This window comes from Dama dama, chromosome 21 (assembly GCF_033118175.1).
Source record: "Dama dama isolate Ldn47 chromosome 21, ASM3311817v1, whole genome shotgun sequence".
In the NCBI taxonomy this organism is placed as follows: domain Eukaryota; kingdom Metazoa; phylum Chordata; class Mammalia; order Artiodactyla; family Cervidae; genus Dama; species Dama dama.
In genome coordinates, this window is record NC_083701.1 from 62,457,404 (window position 1) to 62,485,039 (window position 27,636).

Here is a 27,636-nt window from a genome sequence, read left to right on the forward strand (position 1 = left end):
AAACTAGTACAGCCACTATGGAGAACAGTGTGGAGATTCCTTAAAAAACTGGAAATAGAACTGCCATATGACCCAGCAATCCCACTTCTGGGCATACACACCAAGGAAACCAGATCTGAAAGAGACACGTGTACCCCAATGTTCATCGCAGCACTGTTTGTAATAGCCAGGACATGGAAGCAGTCTAGATGCCCATCAGCAGACGAATGGATAAGGAAGCTGTGGTACATATACACCATGGAATATTACTCAGCCATTAAGAAGAATTCATTTTGAATCAGTTCTAATGAGATGGATGAAACTGGAGCCCATTATACAGAGTGAAGTAAGCCAGAAAGATAAAAACCAATACAGTAGACTACCAACAAATTCAGACTACAGTACTTCACAGTCCACTGTTGTTTGAATCCACAGGTGTGAAAATACAGATACAGACGGCCAACTGTAAAGTTATGCGGGGATTTTTAACTGCAAGGGCGGGGTTGGTGCCCCTAACTGCCCCCCGCCCACCCCCCGCCCATGTTCAAGAGTCGACTGTGTGCTTAAACTGAGACCTTAACAATAAGTAAAAGTGAACTCAGTAATGGTAGAGTAGGGCATAAAAACCAGAAAAAACATCAGGTTGGATTCTGTCTAAATTCTGACTCTGCACTCTCAAAATTAACATTATATAATTTCACAAATTTGTTTTTATTTCACAATCCTTATATTTCCATAATAATAAAAAACCAGGATCATTGTAAAGCAACTATACTCCAATAAAAATTAATTTAAAAAATAATAATTAACTCGGCTCGCCAAATACATGATAATTTCACTAGTAACAGCAAAAAATTTAATTTTGGGTAACATAGCAAGCATGTGTTATAAATAGGCATTTTCTGAGGGAGTTCTGAATTGCATAAAAATGCTAACTGTTGTCTCAATGTAACACTTATATCAAGATTTTTCACATATAATTTATGCCAAACTTATAACTTATTTGTATAATGTTTTATATGGCAAACACTAGAAATTTTCTTTCTTCAACTGTCCTTAAACAGTTATTACAATGCCTGTCATACAGTGAGCACTTAATAAATGTTGGCTAATTTCTGGCCTAGAATTACAAGTTTCCAAACTTGTGTTTTCTAGTGATTTAGTGAACAATATTTTTAGCAAAGAATTGTCATAATTCAACCTCAGCTACCTCTTTGTCTTAAAAAGTGATAGCCTTACATCTGTGACATAAAACTGGGTCTTTTAAATGTATCATTACTATATTTAAATTCTTTAGCTATAAAGATAATAATTTAATAGGTTTTCTGAAAAAATACAGATACTGAGATGCATAATAATACACCCATTAAATACAGCATTCCCATTTATATTGCTAGCATTTTTTAGTCTAAATCACCTTGGCATAGAAGCAGTTGTGGAAAAAGCTTTTGTATCCACTTGTAACTTGAGTTAGGTGCTTGTTCTCCATTGTACCACTTATTAGCTATCTCAGATTGGAATCATGTGTTTTCCTGCTTCTCATCCTATACTGAGCCTTTAAAGGACAGGCACTGTGTTTTGGGGCTCACCTCAAGGTCTGGCATATTGCAGGTACTTAATATGAATTTGTTAAATGAGTCAAAGCAGACACTAAAGCTGCTCCTTTCCCGGGAGAAGAAGCAATCAGGATTAAAATGAAACCTGTATTTATTTAAGGTATATGTGTCAAAGTCTTAGGTTCCTTTAAAAGGCAAAGATTAACAGAAGAATGGGTGGCAGAACATGACACACACAGACATGAAGACACAGGTTAGGAGCAAAAAAGAAAAAAAGTCTTAGGTTCTTCAAATCCAAGAAAAATAAAATCTATGATTTTTAAGATAGTCTTGACATGTCCCAGTACTCTCTTGACCTGAAGTTAAAATTATATTAACTGAAAGATATATTGATGTATTGTATAAAGTGTTCTATTAATGCATTAATCATATATTGACCTATCTTTCCTCCTTTTTAGGACTTGTGCCATTCTCATTGTAATGAGTCTATCATACACAAGAAGATTATGACTATTATCAACTGCTTTATTAATTCCAGCATTCCCCCAGCTTTACAAATTGACATTCCAGTAGAGCAAGCCCAGAAGATTATTGAACACAGGAAGGAGTTGGGACCATATGTATTCAGAGAGGCACAGGTAAGATATCAGGGCATGTAGTAAGCATACTTTAAAATAGATTAGCAGTCTAGATATTCTTTTAAAGTTTTTGCATTATTCATATTTGCCAAGGTTTGAATCCTCCTAATCCTGGGATTTATTCTATTTAGTTAGAAAAATGTTGTGAATGCCACAGAACATAGAAACTAGTAACTTGCTATTTTGCTGATGGTAATATGCAGCAAATACAATTTTTAAAATTCTATACTTTGACTTTGCATGGTTATTATTTTATTTCTAATTTATAAATCCCCAACTAATTTCTCCTTCCTTTCCCACCATTCATATTTCCTTTTAAAATATCTGCTACCACAAAAAATGTGCAAAATATATGTCTCAAGATTTGTGTATTTTTAAAAGTTGGAATATTCACATAGCTCATAAAGTAAGTGAGAGGAGATTTAAGTACCCAACCAACATAAAGTACACAAGCTCATGAAAGGAAAATCATGCCTGTTAACCTGCTCAAGTTACTTCTCTTTAAGATAAATAATAGAAAACAGTGATTTGCTGAACATAGTTTATTTGCATTTTGAAAAGCCTTTTAGTGATGTTGTTCCTGAAAAATGATTAAGAAAAATAAATTATAATAGGGGTAATAGGGAAGGCCCTGTCATGATTTAAGTGATATGAGACAGAGATTTAGGGTATGAATGCCCTTGAGCATGGAAAAAGACCATTATTCCTTAACATTTTCATTTGCAAGCCAGCTGTGTTCTAAGTCCTAAAAGGAACCGAAAGCAGACTCACCATCCAAAATATGCATTAAAATAGGCAAAAATATAGACAAATGATTGAGGATGTGCTAGGGAGAAATAGAAAACATGGTGTCAGAATTGTAGCATCTGTTAATGAAAAGATCACTTAGCCTAGCCTAGGTCTCCTGATAGCCAGGCCAAGGCTTGCCTATCCAGATCACAGCCTCGAGGCTGATGGTGAATGTCTGGAGCTGCTTATGTTGGTTGGTTCCGCTACACTGTCCAGGGAGTGCAGCCAGGGAACTTTACTGGAGTCCTTTAGTTTGTGCCTTCTGTCTCATTTCCCAAAACAAAGTCCCAGATATATGTTAAATATAATCTTTAGGGTTTCAGGGAACAAGAGAATATTTAGGGGTCTCACCTCACCAAATCAATTGTTTCTGTGTTCCCTAAGGAAGTTCACATAAGGACATACCTCCTACCCAGGTGTGCAAGCCAGAGATCTGGTTGCCATCTTCATGTCTTCTCTCTCCTTTGTTCCCTGACCTTTGGTGATCTTCAGTCACTAACATGTATCCATTTGTCTCCTTATCTGTTATTCTATCTACTTTTCTCCAATTCCATGCCACTATCTCAGTTCACATCTGCAGTGTCTCACATTGATTACCAAAACTCCCTGCCCCTAGACTCTCAAAACCGTTTAACTTACTGCAGATGGAGCCATCTTTTTCAAAATGTGTATTTGATCATGTCACTTCTCTGCTCTCTATTTCGACTACTCCCATTGTCCTCAGACTGAAGACCATATTCCTTCCTCTATATCTCTCTAACCAGATGCCTTTCTACTCATTGCCATCTTATCTCTGTCTTACTGAAATATTAGATTTTTTACTTTTATTTATTTTGGCTGCACAGCATGTGGGATCTTCATTCCCTGACTAAGGATTGAACTTGCACCCCTGCATTGATTTTAATATATATATATATTTTTTGCTTTATTTTGGCCACACAGCATTCAGGATCTTAGTTCCCCAGCCAGGGATCAAACTCATGTCCCCTACAGTGGAATTATGGTGTCTTAATCACGGGACCACAGGGAAGTCCCACTGAAATATTTGTACTTCCATAGAGAGGCCTTACTTTCTTCCCTCCAGATTTTTTCACAGTCTCATTTTCTCTCCCTTAAGCTTCTGTGATATCCTGTGTTTGTCCCTGTCAGAACACTTATCACACAAAATTGAAAATAGCTGTTCTCATGCCTGACTTTCCCACTGGACTGTAAGGTGTTTGAGAATAGGGACTGTTTCTTATTTACTGCTGTGGCCTGCATGCCTAGCACAAAATAGACAGTATCGTTTTTGAAAACATGAATGAATGATGTGAGAAGAGATCAATCATGAGAGAAATAGATCAAATTGGAAACAGAGCAACATTGTGTGAAAGGACTGAATAGTAAATAAAAAGCTGTTGCCTGTTTTAGTATTGCTTTTGTCACTCAGCCATATTTTCACTGACGCTCTTCACTCATGCTGCAGTCATTGCCCATCCACTAGCAGTGTGGGAAGTAGCTCTATATTTATTAAAAAATTTTCTAACAGTCTGGTTGTCTTTTAAGGTTCTGGAGGTACAGGGCAATTTTCATGAATAACATGAATGTTATTAACTGCAACTTTTAGAAATAGAGCATTTTTTTTTCAGCCACCCTGTTCTGCATGCAGGATCTTAGTTTCCCGACCAGAGATCAAACCCATGCCCCCTACAATGGAAGTGTGGACCCCTAACCACTGAACCTCCAAGGGATTCTCAGAAATAGAGAGATTTTATGTCTGCCTCGAAATATTATACCCTAATAGGGTAACTTTTACTGGGAAGCCTTCTAGGTGACAAATACATTTGAGAGCTAGAAATGATTCAGGTTTTGGAGAGAGAAGTGAGAAGTAGGGTCAGTAGTTGGTAAATGGAGGTGGAAGAGGAGTGTTTAAGTTTAAGAAATTCATATAAAAACTACCATGATCCTTTAACATTGGAGCAGGGGATTACTAAAAAGCATGGCGTGCATGCTATGTTGCTTCAGTCATATCCGATTCTTTGTGACCCTATGGACCATAGCCTGCCATGGAATTCTCCAGGCAAGAATACTGGAATGGGTTGCCATTTCCTCATCTAGGGGATCTTCCAGACCCAGGGATCAAACTTGCGGCTCTTATGTCTCCTGCATTAGCAGGTGGGTTCTTTACCACTAATGCTACCTGGAAAGCCCCAAGATCCATGGTAGATAAATGGAAATGAAAACTTTTTTAAAGCCTACACTTCGTCAAATAAAGTATCTTTAGCTTTTGTGTTCACAATCCCAAGAGGCTGTATAATTCAGTGACAAGATGGTATGGTAAAGGGAGTAATTATAGAATTACTAATGATATTCATGTACAGAAAGGAGGAGTGATGAAATGTATCAGTTCAGGACCCTGTTGATCACTGTAGCATTTACTTTCTAAAAACTCCACTTTTCTACTGAAAAGTTGGCTTAGAGCCTAATGGGATGGTTCATTTTTCTCCAGGGCATTAGGTAAAGGCCATTCCCCAGCAACAAGACGTTGGGCTTGATCTGATGTGGCAAGTCCTACCTTCTTGGAAGTAACGTGTGCCTCTGGAACTAATGGAAAAACTTGGCATGAAAATTTAAGCAACAATTCTTATCTCTATAAATATCACAATTAATCACTTAATGTAGAGTATCCTCATAGAAAGCATTTGTCCAGGATACCACTCTGCTTTTTAAATGTTACTTTTCTTGTTCTCACATAAAAGAGAGATTGTATCATTTAAAAGTTACTCAAGATTTATTCTTAGATCTGCAGCTTTGTTTAAGAGCTTTTCCAGAGACAAAATGGTATTTCCTTTCTCTAAAAGAAGGGAAAGGAGGGGTGGAGAGGAGTCCCCCTTGATTAACTGAATATTTGGAATACTTGCATAAAACAGCCGAGTGTGTGGCGGATCAACTGGTATAAGTTTTAAAAGAAAACATATATTTCTTATTTTAAAAGACCTAATGGATTCTTTATTAATACAATCAATTGGTTAGGGAAACATAAAATATAAAGTGACTTTTAACTCTATTTAAGTGTGTTTTTCTAAAAGAAAGACTTCTCATTGGTAGTAAAAAAAACATTGATGATAAGCATGTGCCGAGCTAAACTATACCAAGATGTTTGGAGACAATAAGTTGGAGGAAACATGCTGTATATTAAAGATAGAATAGTTAATCCATTATTATGGTGAATTAGAGTTTAAATTGGTACATTTGTATAAAATTGTAATCTGAGACATACTTTGTTTTTTATACAGATGACAATTTTTGGAGTTCTATTTAAATATTGGCCTCAGTTCTGTGAGTTTAGGAAGAACTTAACTGATGAAAAAATTATGAGTGTTTTGGAGAGAAGACAAGAATATAGTAAGCAGAAAAAGAAAATGATAATCATAGAAGATGAAAAATTTGTAAAGGTGAGACAAGAATTATTTGGGGTATAATCAGACTTTTAAAGGGCATGTGATATTGTTAGTGAGTCCAAGCTCTCTCTGCTCGCCACACGACAGGCCAGTGAATCTGAGGGGTTGAGGCAAGGAAGGGACATTAATCAGGGAGCCAGCTGATCCAGAAGATAGCAGACTAGTGCCTCAAAATAACCATCTTATCGAGGTCTGGATGCCAGATTTTTATAGATCAGAGACTGGGGGGGAGACAAAGAAGCAAAGTAAAAAAGGCCATTAATCTTGCAAACATCTACAATGGCAAGCCTCGGGCAGGGGATGTGTTAATTTCTTCTTTCCTGCCATCTACAGGTGGACAGGGTTCTTCTCTTTTTTTTTTTATTTTTGCATTTGTCATACTTTTTTTTTCTCCCTACTTATTTTTATTCATTGGAGGCTAATTACTTTACAATATTGTAGTGGTTTTTGCCATACATTGACATGAATCAGCCATGGATTTACATGTGTTCCCCATCCCGATCCCCCCTCCCGCATCCCTCTCCATCCCATCCCTCTGCATCTTCCCAGTGCACCAGCCCTGAGCACTGGTCTCATGCATCCAACCTGGGCTGGTGATCTGTTTCACCCTTGAGAGTATACTTGTTTCAATGCTGTTCTCTCAGAACATCCCACCCTCGCCTTCTCCCACAGAGTCTAAAAGTCTGTTCTGTACATCTGTGTCTCTTTTTCTGTTTTGCATATAGGGTTATCATTACCATCTTTCTAAATTCCATATATATGCGTTAGTATGCTGTATTGGTGTTTATCTTTCTGGCTTCACTCTGTATAATGGGCTCCAGTTTCATCCATCTCATTAGAACTGATTCAAATGAATTCTTTTTAATGGCTGAATAATATTCCATAGTGTATATGTACCGCAGCTTCCTTACCCATTTGTCTGCTGATGGGCATCTAGATTGCTTCCATGTCCTGGCTATTATAAACAGTGCTGTGATGAACATTGGGGTACACGTGTCTCTTTCAGATCTGGTTTCCTTGGTGTGTATGCCCAGAAGTGGGATTGCTGGGTCATATGGCAGTTCTATTTCCAGTTTTTTAAGGAATCTCCACACTGTTCTCCATAGTGGCTGTACTAGTTTGCATTCCTGCCAATAGTGTAAGAGGGTTCCCTTTTCTCCATACCCTCTCCAGTATTTATTGCTTGTAGACTTTTGGATAGCAGCCATTCTGACTGGTGTGTAATGGTACCTCATTGTGGTTTTGATTTGCATTTCTCTGATAATGAGTGATGTTGAGCACCTTTCCATGTGTTTGTCAGCCATCTGTATGTCTTCTTTGGAGAAATGTCTGTTTAGATCTTTGGCCCATTTTTTGATTGGGTCATTTATTTTTCTGGAATTGAGCTTCAGGAGTTGCTTGTATATTTTTTAGATTAATCCTTTTTCTGTTTCTTCATTTGCTATTATTTTCTCCCGTTCTGAAGGCTGCCTTTTCACCTTGCGTATAGTTTCCTTTGTTGTGCAAAAGCTTTTAAGTTTCATTAGGTCCCATTTTTGCTTTTATTTCCAATATTCTGGGAGGTGGGTCATAGAGGGTGTTGGTGTGATTTACGTCGGAGAGTGTTTTGCCTATGTTCTCCTCTACGAGTTTTATAGTTTCTGGTCTTACATTTAGATCTTTAATCCATTTTGAGTTTATTTTTGTGTATGGTGTTATAAAGTGTTCTAAAATTAACACACAGAAATCCCTTGCATTCCTATACACTAACAATGAGAAAACAGAAAGAGAAATTAAGGAAACAATACCATTCACCATTGCAACAAAAAGAATAAAATACTTAGGAGTGTATCTACCTAAAGAAACAAAAGACCTATACATAAAAAACTATAAAACACTGATGAAAGAAATCAAAGAGGACACAAATAGATGGAGAAATATACCGAGTTCATGGATTGAAAGAATCAGTATTGTGAAAATGAGTATACTACCCAAAGCAATCTATAGATTCAATGCAATCCCTATCAAGCTACCAACCGTATTCTTCACAGAACTAGAACAAATAATTTCACAATTTGTATGGAAATACAAAAAACCTCGAATAGCCAAAGCAATCTTGAGAAAGAAGAATGGAACTGAAGGAGTCAACCTGCCTAACTTCAGGCTCTACTACAAAGCCACAGTCATCAAGACAGTATGGTACTGGCACAAAGACAGAAATATAGATCAATGGAACAGAATAGAAAGCCCAGAGATAAATCCACGAACTTATGGACAACTTATCTTTGACAAAGGAGGCAAGGATATACAATGGAAAAAAGACAACCTCTTTAACAAGTGGTGCTGGGAAAGCTGGTCAACCACTTGTAAAAGAATGAAGCTAGAACAGTTTCTAACACCATACACAGGGTTCTGAACCCACAGCACTTTAACAGTCAGGCAGAGGGGCAGGATTCTCTGAGGCAGGCCATTCTGTATGATTATAATAACAAAAGCAATGAAAAGCAAGTCAAAGAAATGGTTCTAGTGTGGACTCAGAAATGGTTTCTTCTCTGCAAATGCTGTGTGTATATTTGTAGAATCTGGGATGAGCAAAAATACAGAGAAGTTATAAAGTATGGATTTTAGTGGCTTTTAAGCCTTCAGTCAGAGGTTTCAGACTTGTTTTGAAGTTAAAAAAAATTATCTCAAATGTCATCTCATCTATGTACCTCTCTTGGAGAGCACTTTATATTTGTCTTATGAGTAAGTTTTTGCATCTGTCTTTCTCACTGAACTGAGATCCTCAAAGATACAATCTGTCTTATTAAATACTTCCACCACTATCCAGCACATGTTCAATTATTTATCATTATTTACCAAATAAATCTGGGAACAAATGAATTAATGAGATAGTATTATGTGCTTGGGACAGCATTTTCAATATTAAAATTGGAGAATGATACACTGACTGTGAAATTTATGAGTCATAAGTTGCCCAGGCTGCCTCTTTGTCCATTAAGTTATTAATTTATCTATCTCTTTATTTTTTTTACTTGAGAAGGGGTAACAAGTAACATATTTCATCTTATTTATAAGCTTCACCCCTATTCTCTTTTTTAAAAGAAATTTAAAATATATCTAACAGTATAAAAGTAATATAATTATAACCCCCATATTTCCCCAGGTCAACATAAACACTGTTAACATTTTTTACATTAGTTTTTCATTTTTCCTTTGGAAGTGAAATAGTGCAGAACACTAAACGCTGTTAACCCCAGTCCTGAGTTGTTTTCTTTTTATTTTGAATATATAATTTTATTTATTTATTTGGTCGTGCTGGGTCTTCGTTGCTGCATGGCCTTCCCTCTAGCCATGGTGCGGTGGCTCCTCTTGTTGTGACTCCCAGGTTCTAGAGCACAGGCTCAGTAGTTGTGGCACACAGGCTCCGATGCTCCACAGTATGTCAGACCTTCCTGGATTAGGAATCAAACCCATGTCACCTGCATGGCAGGTGGATTCTTTACCATTGAGCCACCAGGAAAGGCCCCAACCTTGAGTTCTATTACCCTCCCCACTTCCAAGAGCAACCATTAAGTTTTGGATATGTTCTCACAACTCCTTTTTTTAAATTAATTAATTTATTTTTATTTAACAACTCCTTTTTAAGATAATGTTTTATATGGGTATATGGATTCAAAAATGATTCAGAGGACTGTTTTGTATGTACTTTAACTTACATAAATAGTACCATATTTTATTAGTCTGCTCAGGCTACCATACCAAAATATTACAGACTACATGGCTTAAACAACAGAAATTAATTTTCTCATAGTTCAAGAGACTAGAAATCCCAGCTCAAGGTGCCAGCTAATAGGATTCTTGGTGGGACCTCTCCTGGCATGTACAAGGCCACCTTCTTGTGTCCTCACAAGTTGGGGAGAGAAAGAGAGCTCTCATCCTTTCTCTACTTGAAAAGCCACAATTCCTTTGGATTATGACCTTACCCTTACGACCTCATTTAACCCTAAATACCTCTTATAAAGGACACCTTGATTTGGTGTTAGCTCTAGAAGGTCTTGTAGATCTTCATAGAACTGGTCAATGTCAGCTTCTTCAGCAGCAGTGGTTGGGGCACAGACTTGGATTACTGTGCTGTTGAATGGTTTGCCTTGGAAATGAACCAAGATCATTCCATTTTTTGAGATTGCACCCAAGTAATGTATTTCGGACTGTCTTGTTGACTATGAGGGCTACTCCATTTCTTCTAAGGGATTCTTGCCCACAGTAGTAGGTATAATGGTCTTCTGAATTAAAGTCTCCCATTATCATCCATTTTAGTTCACTGATTCCTAAGATATCGATGTTCAGTTTTGCATCTCCTGCTTGATCACATCCAATTTGTCTTGATTCATGGACCTAACATTCCAGGTTCCTATGCAATATTGTTCTTCACAGCATTCGACTTTACTTTCACCACCAAACACATCCACAACTGAGCATCTTTTCCACTTTGGCCCATCCTCTTCATTCTTTCTGGAGCTATTAGTAATTGTCCTCTGCTCTTCATGAGTAGCGTATTGGACACCTTCTGGCCTTGGGGATGCTTATCTTCTGGTGTCATATCTTTTTGCCTTTTCAAACTGTTTATGAAGTTCTCGCAGCAAGAATACTGGAGTGTATTGCTGTTTCCTCCTCCAGTGGACCATATTTTGTCAGAACTCTTCATTATGACTGGTCTGTCTTGGGTGATCCAGCACGGCCTCGCTGATAGCTTCAGAGTTATGCAAGCCCCTTCATCACGACAAGGCTGTGATCTATGAAGGGGGAGGAGAAGGAGCCAAAGATAGAGAGGCTCTGTACAGCCAGAAAAAAACAAGACCTGAAGCTGACTGTGACTCAGATCATCAGCTCCTTATTTATTGCAAGTTTCAGACTTAAGTTAAAGAAAGTAGGGAAAAACCAATAGGCCATTCAAAGTGAAAGTGAAAGTTGCTCAGTCGTGTCCAACCCTTTGTGACCCCATGGACTGAGACCTGCCATGCTCCTCTGTCCGTGGAATTCTCCAAGGCAGAATACTGGAGTGGGTAACCATTCTCTCCTCCAGGTGATCTTCCCAACCTAGGGATTAAACCTGGGGTTCTTCCCAACCCAGGGATTGAACCCAGATCTCCTGCATCTGAGCTACCAGGGAAGCCCCAATAGGCCATTCAGGTATGACCTAAATCAAATCCCTTATGCTTATACAGTGGAGGTGACAAATAGATTCAAGAGATTAGATCTGGTATACAGAGTGCCTGAAGAACTATGGACAGAGTTTGTAACACTGTACAGGAGGCAGTGACCAAAACCATCCCAAAGAAGAAGAAATGCAAGAAGACAAAGTGGTTATCTGAGGAGGCTTTACAAATAGCTGAGGAAAGAAGAGAAGCAAAAGGCAAGGGAGAAAGGGAAAAATATACCCAATTGAATACAGAGTTCCAGAGAATAGCAAGGAGAGACAAGCAAGCCTTCTTAAATGACCAATGCAGAGAAATAGAGAAAACAATAGAATGGGCAAGACTAGAGATCTCTTCAAAAAATTGGAGATATCAAAGGAATATTTCAGGCAAATATGGGCACAATACAGGACAACAATGATGAGGACCTAAGAGGAGCAAAAGAGATTAAGAAGAGGTGGCAAGAATACACAGAACTATATAAAAAAGGTCTTAATGACCCAGATAACCACGATGGTGTGATCACTCACCTAGAGTCAGATGTCCTAGAGTGTTAAGTCAAGTGGACCTTAGGAAGCATTACTATGAACAAAGCTAGTAGAAGTGATGGGATTCCAGCTGAGCTATTTAAAATCCTAAAAGATTATGCTGTTAAAGTGCTGCACTCAATACATCAGCAAATTTGGAAAACTCAGCAGTAGCCACAGGAAAAGGTGATTGGAAAAGGTCAATTTGCATTCCAATCCCAAAGAAAGGCAATGCCAAAGAATGTTCAAACTACCATACATTTACACTTATTTCGCATGCTAGTAAGGTTATGCTCAAAATCCTTCAAGCTAGGCTTCAACAATATTTGAACCTAGAATTCCAGAGGTTAGAAAAGGCAGGGGAACCAGAGGTCAAATTGCCAACATCCAGTGGATCATACAGAAGCAAGGGAATTCCAGAAAAATATCTACTTTGCCTCATTGACTATGAGGAAGCCTATGTGGACCACAACAAACTGTGGAAAATTCTTAGAGATGGGAATAGCAGACGACATTACCTGTCTCCTGAGAAACCTGTATTCAGCAACAGTTAGAACCAGACATGGAACAACAGACTGGTTCCAAATTGGGAAAGGAGCATGACAAGGCTGTATATTGTCACCCTGTTTATTTAATTTATATGCAGAATGAAAAGTATAGTTGCTCAGTTGTGTCCGACTCTATTACCCTATGGACTGTTGCCCGCCAGGCTCCTCCATCCACAGGATTTTCCAGGCAAGAATACTGGAGTGAGTTGCCATTTCCTTCTCCAAATATGCAGAATACATCCTGCAAAATGCCAGGCTGGGTAGATCACAAGCTGGAATCAAGATTTCCCGGAAAAATATCAACAGCCTCAGATACCCAAATGATACCACTGTAATGGCAGAAAGTGAAGAGGAACTAAAAAGCCTCTTGATGAGAGTGAAAGAGGAGAGTGAAAAACACTGACTTGAAACTCAACATTCAAAAAACTAAGATCATGGCATCTGGTCCCACCACTTCATGGCAAATAGAAGGGGAAAAAGTAGAAGCAGTGACAGATTTTATTTTCTTGGGTTCCAAAGTAACTAAGGACAGTGACTGCAGTCATGAAATTAAAAGATGTTTGCTCCTTGGAAGACAAGCTACAACAAACCTAAACAACATATTAAAAAACAGACATATTACTGGCCAACAAATGTCCACATAGCCAAAACTATGGTTTTTCCAGTAGTCATGTACATATGTGAGAGTTGATCCATAAAGAAGGCTGAGCGCCAAAGAATTGATACTTTCAAATTATGATGCTAGAGAAGACTCTTTAGAGTCCCTTTGAGTGCAAGAAGATCAAACCAGTTTATCCTAAAGTAAATCAACCATGAATATTTATTGAAAGGATTGATGCTGAGGCTGAAGCTCCAGTACTTTGGCTACCTGATGCAAAGAGCTGATTCAATGGAAAAGACCCTGCTGATGCTAGGAAAGTTAGAAGGCGAAAGGAAAAGGGGGCTGCAGGGACAAGATGGTTAGATAGCATTACTGATTCAATAGACATGAGTTTGAATGAACTCCAGGAGATAGTGGAGGACAGAGGAGCCTGAGATGCTGCAGTCCATGGGGTCACAAAGAGTCAGACCTGATTTAGGAAATCAACAACAACAACAACCTCTTACAGACCCTATCTCATGATACAGTCACAGTGAAAGTTAGGACATCAACATACGAATTTGGGAGAGACATAGTTCATTCCATAGTACATACTGTGCTTTCTACATCTTGCATTTTAAATTTAGTGTTGTTTTTAATTCTACCCACACTGCTCTACTTAGGTAGATCTCATTTATTCAGCTTATTGCTGCATTCCCATCATATGCATAAATATACTATTTTATTTAACTATTTCTTTATTGTATTTTTTCAATTTATACCTTTACAGATAGCACTGCAAGCAACATTCCTGTAAATACCTCCATATTCACATGATTAAAATGTTTTTGGAATGATTAAGTAATAGAGTATGCATGTGTGTCAGTCTGTGTTCCTATTTCTCCTCATTTGGTATGTTCAGACTTCCAAATTTTTGTCCATCTGTTGATGACAAATGGTGTGTCATCATACTAATTCATTTATTTCTATCCATCTTATTATTAGTAAGGGCTTCCCAGGTGGCTCAGTGGTAAAGAATCTGCCTGCCAATACAGGAGCCACAGGAGACTTGGGTTGGATCCCTGGGTCAGGAAGATCCCCTGAAGGAAAAAATGGTAACCCACTCCAGTATTCTTGCTGGGATAATCCCATGGATAGAGGAACCTGGTGGGCTACAGTACATGGGGTCATAAAGAGTTGGACATGACTGAGCAGCTGAGCATGCATGCAGTTATTAATAAGATGGAACAATTTTTCACATGTTGACTAACTATTGAGATATTGTATCAGAATTGTAAGCCTATAGGTCAATTTGAGAATTTATGTCATAACAACATTTTGTTTCCTAATCCATGAACACAGTTTATTTCTGTTTAGTTCTTTAATTTCTCTCATCAATGATTTTGCATTTTCTGTGACATCTTGAATATATTTTGTGAAATTTATTCCAAAGTATTTTATATTCAAGATAATGTTATTGATATTTTTTAAAATCTCAAATTCTAGTTTTTTTAGAAAAAATTTTTGAGATAATTAACATTCATAGGATATAGCAAAAATAGTAAAGTCTCATGTACCTTTCACCTAGTTGCCCCCAGTGGCTACACTTTGCTATTACAGTAGTAAAATCAGGAAATTGATATTGATATAAGGTGTGTGTATAGTTCTGTGCTGTTTTGTCACGTGGGTAGATTCAAGTAACCAACACTCTATTCAAGATGCACCCCAGAGATGTTCCTTGTGACTGTAAGTCATCTTCAACCAATTATCCTAATATCTGTTAGCCATGAATCTTTTCCCCATGTATATAATTTTGTCATTTTTGAGAATGTTTTATAAATGGAATCATACAATATGTGACTTTCTGAGATGGCGTTTTTCACTCAACATAAATACCCTGAAGACCAATCCACGTTTTCATGTGTATCTGTAGCTCATCCTCTTTATTGTGGAGTCGTGTTCTGTAGTGCATTGCACCACACTTTAGCCATTCACTCATTAAAGGACATCTGAGTTAGTTCCTGTTTTGGGCTATTACAATAAAATATTATGTAGCCACTCCCACTGCTGTCTCCTCCTCCTCTTTCTTATTCTTTTATTTGAATGCTTTTATTTTATAACAGCTTTATTGAAATTTAATTCTCATACCATAAAATTTACACTGTTAAAGTGCACCATTTTATGGTTTTAGTATATTTGCAGAGCTGTGTGACTATCACTACTACTTAACTGTAGAACATTTTCATCACCCCAAAAAGAAACTGTATACCCATTAGCAGTCACCCCCTTTTCCTCCTTCCCCCCTAGCCCCTGGAAACCACTAATCTAGTTTCTGTATCTGGACAGTTCATATAAATGAAATAATACGGTATGTGGTTCTTATGACTGGCTCCTTTCACTTAACATGGTATTCTCAAGGTTCATCTATTTTGTAGCATGTGTCAGTACTTTATTCTTCTTATGGCTAACTGATATTACACTGTATGGTTGTAATGCATTTTGCTTATCCATTCATCAGTTGATATGTTGGTTTGTTTCCACTTTTTGGCTTTTATTAATAATACTGCTGTGAACATTCTTATACGACCTTATATATATAGACATGTTTTAATTTTTCTTGGGACCTAGAAGTTGAATTATTGACTGCTTTTGAGGAACTGCCAAACTTCTCCAAAGCTATAGTATCATCTTGGTATCTTGATTTTCACGTGGTATCTTTTTCCATCTGTTTACGTTACTACCTATATCATTATATTTGAATTAAGTTTCCTGTAGACAGCATATAGTTGGGTCATGGTAGTGTTTGGTTTTTGTTTTTAATCTAGTCCACCAATCTCTTTCTTTTAATTGGTATATTTAGTCTATGCATCTTTAATGTAATTATTAATATGTTTTTAAATCTGTCATTGTACTTTCTGTTTTGCTTATTCCCTCTCTTCTTTTTTCTATTTCCTTGTCTTATATTCCTGTGTATTACTTGAACATCTCTTAGAATTTCATTTTGGTGTATCTCTGTTTAGATGTTTCAGCAGTTGCTTTAGATATCATCTTATACAAGCATAACTTCTCAATTTATTGGTGCTGACATTTTACCAGTTTGGGTCTCAAAACTACCTCCCTGTAAGTCTCTTTCCCTTCACCTGTTTACAATTATCTTGAATACTTCTCAACATATATTGAGAATCCCATCAGACAATTTTATAATTTTTGCTTCAACTGTTGAACATAAATCAGGAAACTCAAAGGGAAAAGTCTGTTGTATTTACCCCTACTTTTGCTCTATTTTTCTTCTTTTTTGATGTTCCAAGATTTATTTTGTTCTTTCTTTTTCCTTTATTGTTTCTCACTGCTTTCAAGATTCTTTTCTTTGTGTTTAGTTTTCAGAATTTTGAATATGATGTCTTATGCAGATTTCTTGGTTTGTTTCTGTTTGAGGATTGCTCAAGTTCTTGAGTCTATATGTTTATATATTTTGCCAAGTTTGGAAGAGGGGGATTTATATTAATGCTACATATATTTGTGTATATATATGTATATATACACTTCCTTTATGATCCATATTCATGATACCTTGGGTACTTCATTTCTGAGAGATTTTTGGTTTTTTCAATCTTTTTTAAGTTCAGTAAACAGTCATTTTACATTTTTCTTTTAAAATGTTTTGATCTGTTTCTGTTCTGAGTTTCTGCATTTATGATTTGGAGTTTTATGTCATATATGCAAATGTTTGTATAGGAATATTTTATCCATTTTGGACTCCTATGTTAGAGTTTTATGATTCATGATTGGATTTCTTGGAGAGTACTGTTATCAACTAAAATATTGGACTTCTCATTTTGTTTTATTCTTGCAGTGGTTTTATGGGATATCACCTGTTATTTTTTGCTCATTTTGAAATGTCTTATATTTTTCTCAACCACCAGTAATAGGGAGTAGTCAGAATTCTAATACACTATGGATGGGAGTGTAGATTGACTTTAGAAAACAATTTTACTTTATCTGGTAAGTTAAAAGATGCATTTCGCCTTCAATTTATCAAATCTACTTGTAAATACATATATCCTAGAGTAATTTATGGAAACAAATATCAGGTGACATGGACACAAATATCAGGTGACATGCACATGGTTTACAGCACCCATGTTTTCAAAAGCAAAAAATAAGAAGCTATCCAAATATCTATTAACAGGAGATTGGTAAAAATAAATTCAAGTAGTAGAACACTGTGCTGTGATGGAAAACAAATAAACTATACTACAATAATAAACATAGACAATGTATCAGGAATATACTGTTGACTGGAAAAGTTGCAAAAATATAACCAGTCAACTCTGCTTATATAAAGTTAAAATTCATATAAAAAGAATCAATACAAATGTGGTAAAATATTTTAAAAAAGGAATGATAAACACAAAACTCAGTACAGTGGTTACCTTTGTAGGATGGGTGGAGGTAGATGATGTGATTGGGAAGGTGACGCAAAAGGGAGCAGAGGTCCTGGTAACATTGCATCTCTTAATCTTTGTGGTATTGTTATTATTCATATCTTACTGTTAGAAATATTTTACTAAGTATGTAATATATAATAACATTTTTATATAAATGATGCTGCAAAAAATTACCAGATTTTCAAAAGCTTCTCTTTAGTTGATGTTTCCTATCATCTGGAGTTTGAGGGTATTTCCAGTATAGAGTGGGAATCGGGGAAGGCCTAAGAGCAAGAAAATAGGAAGAGGTGTCTGTGAAATCTTGCTTCCACCGAATCAGTTCTTCACACTATGACTTCATATATTTTTGCTGATGTATTAAAAGTTCTTTAATCACAGGGCAAATATTTACTCATATACAGCTTATGAGTAACTTGTATCTTCATACAAGTGGTATCATTACCACTTGGTGCTGGTGGTAAAGAATCCACCTGCCGATGCAGGAGACTCAAGAAACATGGGTTCGATCCCTGTGTTGGGAAGATCTCCTGGAAGAGGAAATGGCAACCCACTCCAGTATTCTTGCCTGGAAAATCCCATGGACAGAGGAGCCTGGTGGGCTACAGTCCATGGGGTCACAAAGAGTCAGACACAACCGAATGACTGAGCACAGAGCTCATGTATAGAAATGAAATGTTATTACACTTAAATATAATTAGTTTTAGATTATTTATTTTAAAAATTTCTGCAGTTATTTCCCTTCCAGTGGTTTGGGTAATAAGTGATAGATCATATAATACAAAAGCTGATTTCTCCCTCAAACCAACTATGCATCTGGTCCAATCTATATAATCTGACAAGAAACAGAGTTCACTAAATAAAAATCCTCATATTTACCTTCTTCAGACCCTTGAGGTAAGTACGTGTCTGACTGGCCACATGAATGTGATACTAATTTGGTAGACTCAGGAAGAAAATATATTTCAAGGGTTCATTTAGGGAGGAAAAAATATAATGGTGTCCAACTTAAGTATGTTTGGAGTTTTTTTCTGATTCTGTCTGTGGCATGTGAATAACTTCACCAATCAGATGAGTCTTATGTGAGCCTGCTGCATTTTTTACTAATGTGGCCTAAATAGTCTCTCAAAAAGAGCTCCCTATCCTAATCCCTTTCTTCCTTCTTTCACCAGACTTTTATTGATCATCTACTTCATAGGATTTTATTGATGATCTATTTATCCCTTTTATATATGCTAGGGATATGAATATAAAATTTACATATAGTGTAAGGATAGAAAGATACACACATATACTTAATTGAAAAGAATATAAACAAAAAAACTGAAATCCCAGAAATTTAGTAATTAATTATTTGTGGGGGGAAAGTAAAGGATCTCAAAGAGAAGGTTAATTTGAGTTAGTCTTAAATAGTAAGCTCTATTTAGGTCTCCCGCATTGCAGGCGGATTCTTTACCAGCTGAGCCACAAGGGAAGCCCAAGAATACTGGAGTGGGTAGCCTATCCTTTCTCCAGCAGATCTTCCAGACCCAGGAATCGAACCAGTGTCTCCTGCATTACAGACAGGTTCTTTACCAACAGTTTAACAAATAGTTCTAAATGTATGCATGTGTGCCTCAGTCGTGTCTGACTTGTTGTGACCCTAAGGACTGTAGCCCACTAGGCTCCTCTGTCCATGGAATTTTCCAGGCAAGAATTCTGGAGTGGGTTGCCATTTCCTCCTCCAGGGAATCTTCCCCACCCAGGGATTGAACCCACATCTCCTGTGTCTCCTGCATTGGCTGGCAGGCAGATTCTTTACCACCATACTACTTGGGGAGTTCTCTCAATGTACACTTGTTGAATAAAGGTTATAGAAGTAAGGAGGATATAAAGAAGATCTCTTACTGTATCTCAAATTCTTAGGAAGAACTTCACAGCTCTCTAAGTGTCATCCCAAGTATTTTCTTTACCAAAGTTTGCTTTGGTAAATATATTGTCTGAAACAAAAGTTGGAACATATAGTGTGAATGATAGTAGAGAAAATCTTAAATTACTATCTCTCCAGAAAATCCAGAATGTATATTTGTATCATCCATATTACATTTCAGTTATGGAAATGCAAGTGTCCATAAGTGATATTCTGATCTGTCTATATCTGTCAACTAGTAAATGCTAACATGATTAGGTACAAATATTGACAATCATTTTGTAGGGTGAATAATCCTAAAGAAAACATAGGAATTTTAATTTAAATATTCATACTGTATACGGTAAATGTATTCCCATCACTTACTAGTAACAACAGATTTCTCACATGCATTTATTTTAACACAGAAAGTATAAGGTAAAGAAGACCAATAGAGTATAAGTTTGTTCCAAGATGCTATTGTCAATGAAGACATATGAGAAAATATTGGAAAAAGTGAATATGGAAAACTCATGATTTTTTTGTAACATAAAAATATATCTTCTGAAAAAAATCATTTACTATGAAAAGCATTGGGTTTACCTAGGTAACCATAGGCATGACTCTTAACCCTCTTAACCTCAATTTTATCTTTCAGTTGATAGTGATAATATTAATCTCATATGATATGAGATGGATTAATTGAAATGATATGAATAAAAGAACTTGTAGGGTATTCAACTATACAATTGTAAGGTATTATTGATCCAAGACAGTATATTGTAGTAGATAGGAGTGAGCCTACCTAGTTTTGAATCCTGGCCTTATCATTGATCAGCCCTAATACCTCAGGGAAACCACTTCACCTCCCAAAACCTCATTTTTTTCCTATAAGATGAAATAGTAAGAGAACTTATATAGCAGAGTAGAATTAAATATAGTATGTGAAGTATACTACATGGCATAAGGATATTATTATCTTATTGTAGTAGTAAGTGTCCTTAATAACCCCCTTTTTAGAATAATTTAATTTAATATAATTACAGGATGGAATCAAACAATATTCAAGTACTTCAGGATCTGCTATCAAAACAGCTACTTTAACTAGTGACCCAGGTTTAGGCATGCAAGCATACGGCCGACAGGTAAGCAGGAAAGATATCAAAGATATCACTTCTTCTCTAGAGCATTGGATAGCATAATGCAATAGCTGAGTCATTTTTCAGACAGTTCAGTTCAGTCGCTCATTTGTGTCCGACTCCTTGTGACCCCATGAATCGCAGCATGCCAGGCCTCGCTGTCCATCACCAACTCCCGGAGTTTACTCAAACTCATGTCCATCAAGTCGGTGATGCCATCCAACAATCTCATCCTCTGTCATCCCCTTCTCCACCTGCCCCCAGTCCCTCCCAGCATCAGGGTCTTTTCCAATGAGTCAACTCTTCGCATGAGGTGGCAAAGTATTGGAGTTTCAGCTTCAGCATCAGTCCTTCCAATGAACACCCAGGACTGATCTCCTTTAGGATGGACTGGTTGGATCTCCTTGCAGTCCAAGGGACTCTCAAGAGTCTTCTCCAACACCACAGTTCAAAAGCATCAATTCTTCAGTGCTCAGCTTTCTTTACAGTCCATTTTAAAAATAATAGATATATGTTTGTTTGAAAATGAGGCTAAAATTCCATGAGGAGAGACTGGAATAGAGTTTCCTTGAGTCTTCAGAGAACATTACAATTTCAGCTGATCCTGAACAACATAATCAGAGAAAATAATTTCTGGATACATATGAAGAAGATTTTAGTGGCAAAAGTTGAGATAACTATCTTATTGAAAAAGAAATAATTATATATATAAGAATATATGTAGGTTGATATATTCTTAGGTCAAGAGAAGAAAGAAGAATGTCAAATGCTAGTATCAATTTTTTAAATTATTTTAAGTGGTCATAAAATTGATTAATAAGTAATATATGTACATATATGATCAATAGCTAATATATCTTTTTGATAATACATGATGAGTAACTAATATATATACAATTATGTTTATACTTATAACATACATTAATATAATGTCCCAGAAATTTTATAAGTTTAACTTATGTACATTTTTAAAGATTGATACAAAAAGTGTTTGTATCATAGGCTCATAGTAGCTTAAGAAACAATCCTTCTGGTACTTGAAATGTCAAATATGTTCAGCCTCCCAGCTAAAATAACTGATAGATTATGAAGCTATTATTGAGATAAATGTCCAATTTTGTGAAGCCATATATTGAAAAATATATATTTAAAAGTGTGTGATACCTAATGCCATTTAGAAGAACATTTATTAGCAAATGACTAGCATTAAGTTTCAGAAACACAGTGTAAAAATAAGGGGAGAAGAAGTCTCTTCCACAAATGTTGCTGGGCAAACTGGATAGCTACATGTGAAAAAAAAAAAAAAAAGGCAATTAGATCATTCTTTAACTCCACACACAAAAATAAGCTCAAAATGGATTAAAGACCTAAATGTGAGACCAGACAGTATAAGATTCCTAGAGGAAAACATAAGCAGAAAACTCTGACATAAATCATAGCAATATCTTTTTTTGTCTATCTCCCAGAATAAGGGAAATAAAAACAAAAATAAACAAATGGGACCTACTTAAACTCCAAAGCTTTTGCAGAGTAAAGGGAACAATAAACAAAATGAAAAGACAATCCACAGATTGGGAGAAAATACGCGCAAATGATGTGACTGATAAGGGATTAGTCTCCAAATTTTACAAACAGCTGGTAAACTGCTCAGTATCATGGTAATCCAAGTCTATGCCCCAACCACTAAATGCCAAAGAAGCTGAAGTTGAACGGTTCTAGGAAGACCTACAAACCTTCTAGAACTCACACCAAAGATGTCCTTTTCATCATAGGGAATTGGAATGCAAAAATAGGAAGTCAAGAGGTACCTGAAGTAACAGGTAAGTTTGGCCTTGGAGTACAAGATGAAGCAGGGGAAAGGTTAACAGAGTTTTGCCAAGAGAATGCATTGGTCATAGCAAACACCCTTTTTCAATGACATAAGAGAAGACTCTACACATGGACATCACCAGATGGTCAACACAGAAATCAGATTAATTATATTCTTTGCAGATGAAGATGGAGAAGCTGTATACAGTTAGCAAAAACAAGATCTGGAGCTCACTATGGCTTAGATCATGAGCTTCTTATTGCCAAATTCCAGCTTAAGTTGAAGAAAGTAGGAAAACCACTAGACCATTCAGGTGTGACCTATATCAAATCCCTTATGATTATACAGTGGAGGTGACAAATAGATTCAGGAAATTAGATCTAGTAGAACGAATGCCTGAAGAATTATGGACAGAAGTTTGTAACGTTGTACAGGAGGTGGTGACCAAAACCATCCCCAAGAAAAGAAATGCAAGAAGGCAAAGGGTTGTCTGAGGAGGCCTTACAAATAACTGAGAAAAGAAGAGAAGCAAAGGGCAAAGGAGAAAGGGAAAGATATATCCAACTGAATGCAGAATTCCAGAGAATAGCAAGGAGAGATAAGAAAACTTTCTTAAGTGAACAGTGCAAAGGAATAGAGGAAAAATAATAGAATGGAAAAGACTAGATATCTCTTCAAGAAAATTGGAGATACCAAGGGGACATTTCATGTGAGGATGGGCATGATAAAGGACAGCAACGGCAAGAACCAAACAGAAGCACAAGCAATTAAGAAGAGGTGGCAAGAATACACAGAAGAGCTATACAAAAAAGGCTGAGTGAAAAAAAAAAAAAAAGGCAGAGTGATAAAGAACTGATGCTTTTGAATTGTGGTGCTAGAGAAGACTCTTGAGAGTCCTTTGGACTGTAAGGAGATCAAACCAGTCAATCCTAAAGGAAATCAACCCTGAATGTTCATTGGAAGGACTGATGCTGAAGCTGAAGCTCCAGTATTCTGGCTTCCTGATGTGAAGAGCTGACTCATGGAAAAGACCCTGATGCTGGGCAAGATTGAGGGCGGGAGGAGAAGGGGGCAGTGGAGGATGAGATGGTTGGATGGCAACACTGGCTCAATGGACATAAGTTTGAGCAAACTCCAGGAGATAGTGAAGGACAGGGAAGCCTGGCATGCTGCAGTTCATGGGGCTGAAGGAGTCAGACATGACTTAGTGACTGAACAACAACAACACATGATGCTCAACAGCATCAAAACAAGCAGCCCACTCAAAAAAATGGGCAGAAGAACTAAGTAGACATTTCCCCAGAGATATACAGATGGCCATTAAGCACATGAAAAGATGTTCAACATTGTTAATTATAATGAAATGCAAATCAAAAATACAATACGATATCACCTCATACCTGCCAGAGTAGCTATTATCAAAAAGTCCACAAACAATAAATGCAGGAGAGGGTGTGGAGAGAAGCGAACCTTCCTGCACTGTTAGTGGGAATGTAAATTGATACAGCCACTGTGGAGAAAAGTATGAAGGTTCCTTAAAAAACTAAAAATAGAGCTACCGTATGGTCCTGCAATCCCACTGCTGGACATATATCTGGAGAAAAACATGGTCCGAAATGATTCATGCATCTGAATGCGCATTGCAGCACTGTTTACAGTAACTAAGACATGGAAGCAGTCTAAATGTCCACCAGCAGAGGAATGGATAAAGAAGATATATTTACAATGGCATATTACTCAGCCATTAAAAAGATTGAAATAATGCCATTTGCAGCAACATGGATGGACTGGAGAGAGTCATACTGAATGAAGTCAGACAGAGAAGGTGAAATATCGTATGACACCCCTTACTTGTGGAATCTAAAAAGATATGATACGGATGAACTTATGTGCAAGACAGAAACAGGCTTACAGACTTCAAGAATGAGCTAATGGTGGCTGGGGGGAAGGTTGGGGAGAAGGGACAGATAAATGTATATTTTAAATATATTAAAATATCTTTAGATTTCATTTATTTTGTTAATTTTTAATATATATATATAAATAGTATGTTACAATTGAAAACTGTTAAGAGAGTAAATCTAAGACTTCTCATCATAAGGAATAATTTTTTTCTGTTTCTCTAATGTTCCATCTATATGTGATGAAAGGTGTTTTTTAAACCTCTTGTGATCCTTTCATGATGTGTATGTCAAATCATTATTATTATATACCTTTAGCTTAAACAGTGCTATATGTTGATTATATCTTAACAAAACTAGAAGAAAAATGAAATTATTAAAATTTAGATCAAGGCTAAAGAGAAATACCTTTACTTCATCATAAATATATCTATATAAATGTAGATCAATGACAGTTAGTCGTACCCAGGTTAAATCGGTAAGCTCTGTGAAAATTCATCTAATTATAAATGTATGAAATGTGCATGTTTTCTATATTCTGTTCTTTGACATTAAGGCCTTTAAATGAAGGGGCTGATATAAGCTGTCTTACCTTCAGTTTATTTCCTGGGGCAAATATCTCTAAAATTAATTTTGCAAATTGTTTTTGTAGCCAACCTGGTGCTACTCAAAGTACATAGAAGCCCTAGAACAGGAAAGGATTCTTCTCAAAATTCAAGAGGAACTAGAAAGAAAATTGTTTGCAGGTAAGTTTTGTTCTTTGCTTCCAGGGTGCTCTGTTATCTTCTGTCACAGATTAACTTCAGAGGGCTTTGGTAATGTTACCTTACCGTTTCTCTTATTTCTGTGCAGCCACTCCATCTTTTACAAATTTCAAGTCTACTGCTTCCACTCTGTCTGTGAAAAAGACTGTATCTTCCCACAACATCCAGAGTGAGTGTCAAGTGACCGTCCGATTTCAGTTCTTTCTTCCTTGTTGTTAGAACTCTCTCACCTGGCCATCTGGAGAGGGCAGAAAGGGATGAGGACTGACTCCCTCCCAACTGCTCTGACCCCCAAGTTAGGAATTTCAGAGTGTAGGTGTCCCATTTCTTTGTCTCTGTTTTCTTCTCTTCTGCTGAGGAGGAAAGACTCTGACATATACCCAACACTGCATACCATTTCCAGACTGACTGTACTCATGGGAGTGTATACCCTGCTGCTAGGTACAACAGAAGTTCACAGACTGAATTAATCAGTCCCATCCATGTCCCTCTGACTCACACACTAATGCACACGGACATCTGCACAATGAGTACACACACACACACACCCCCCTACTTACACTCTCCACTAACAAACTAATAGGCAGGAGTAACTTGCCTCCTCTTTGAATGGCACAGTCTCCTGCATAGGAAGGCCCCTGGGGAATGATCATTTATTGCTTCTATCTACTCCTTATCTAGTTTTCTTTTCCACAAAGAATATTTATAGAAGAGTGGGCTCAGTTTTCCAAGGTTTTTCAACCTGAGTTTTTCTAAGTTCCATTTTCCCAAGATGGGAATACAAGAAGGAACTGATAATTAATAACTGAAAATCAAGCTGGGGTCCTTTTCTCATACAGATACTGATGTGATGATACAGTTTTGATCAGATGCTAATGTTTGAGTTTTTAACAATGCCCTCAGAAAGTAGCATTACTACTGTAATGTAATATATGTGCAACCCATTGAGCTAATACTCAAAGGACCCAGTAAAAGTCCCATTTCTCTTCTGTTTTGTAGCTTAGATTTTTGTTTCTCAAAATCCTTAGTTTTCTGGTTCTTGGAAGGGTATGATGATCAGGCCTTTATGCTCTTAGCCTGCTCATCTCTTTTCTTTTCAGATTTATCCTTAACCACTGTTCTCCTGTCAGTTCCCTTACCCCTTAGATCAACATCACACTGCCTCCAACATTAGGATGTGCTGACTCATTTGTTAACTTTTTTGATCCTACTTACAACTTTAAGTTTTTGTTGTTGTTTTGAATTTAAATTTTCTCTCACTGATTATGTTTCAGTCATTTCTTCTTTTTTCTTTGCAGGAACTCTTTAAACCAAGTTTTAACTAACATGGAAGCACAAGTGATTTTTTGATAGTCTGCTTTAGAGCAAGCCTGTCATCTAAATAAAGTTTGGCTTTACTTCCATAGTTTAAAAATTACAGCTCTTCTGTACACATAACATCAGTTCAGTTCAGTTCAGTCGCTCAGTCGTGTCCGACTCTTTGCGACCCCATGAATCACAGCACACCAGGCCTCCCTGTCCATCACCAACTCCCGGAGTTTACTCAAATTCATGTCCATCGAGTCGGTGATGCCATCCAATCATATCATCCTCTGTCGTCCCCTTCTCCTCCTGTCCCCAATCCCTCCCAGCATCAGGGTCTTTTCCAATGAAAGACTCTTCGCATGAGGTGAGGTGGCCAAAGTATTGGAATTTCAGCTTCAGCATCAGTCCTTCCAGTGAACACCCAGGACTAATCTCCTTTAGGATGGACTGGTTGGATCTCCTTGCAGTCCAAGGGACTCTCAAGAGTCTTCTCCAACACCACAGTTCAAAAGCATCAATTTTTCGGCATTCGGCTTTCTTCACAGTCCAACTCTCACATCCATACATGACCACTGGAAAAACCATAGCCTTGACTAGATGGACCTTTGTTGGCAGAGTAATATCTCTGCTTTTTAATATGCTGTCTAGGTTGGTCATAACTTTCCTTGCAAGGAGTAAGCGTCTTTTAATTTCATGGCTGCAATCACCATCTGCAGTGATTTTGGAGCCCCCCAAAATAAAGTCTGACACTGTTTCCACTGTTTCCCCATCTATTTCCCATGAAGTGATGGGACCAGATGCCATGATCTACACATAACATATAAGACTATTAAAAAAAAAAAAACCTTTAACTCATTTAGAATAAAACAAATTCTATCTCAGAAGAACCAAAATATTTTATCACAGGCCTGAAGGAACCATGTTTTGCTCCTTAAACATTTTAACAAAAATGTTCCTTGAGCATTCAGTATACAGTTGACCCTTGTACAACATGGATTTGAACTATACAGTTCCACTGATATGCAGATATTTGTCAATAGTAAACACTACAGTACTCCAGGATCTGTGGCTGGTTGAATCCACAGATGCAGAACTGCATATATGGAGGAGCCACGGATACAGGGACCTGCTATAAGATATACAGAGAATT

General features: G+C 37.0%; 1 protein-coding gene across 1 annotated transcript in view; it reads left to right on the forward strand.

Annotated features, from left to right (window-relative positions):
• Positions 1-26,490, forward strand: part of RGS22 (regulator of G protein signaling 22) — a 141,839-nt gene extending 115,349 nt beyond the window's left edge. The window contains exons 22-27 of the mRNA XM_061122762.1: positions 1,994-2,173; positions 6,238-6,396; positions 20,614-20,712; positions 25,070-25,163; positions 25,270-25,350; positions 26,480-26,490. Of these exons, the coding sequence (XP_060978745.1) occupies positions 1,994-2,173; positions 6,238-6,396; positions 20,614-20,712; positions 25,070-25,163; positions 25,270-25,350; positions 26,480-26,490 (624 nt within the window). The remainder of the gene's footprint in view (positions 1-1,993; positions 2,174-6,237; positions 6,397-20,613; positions 20,713-25,069; positions 25,164-25,269; positions 25,351-26,479) is intronic.
• Positions 26,491-27,636: the final 1,146 nt, after the last annotated feature.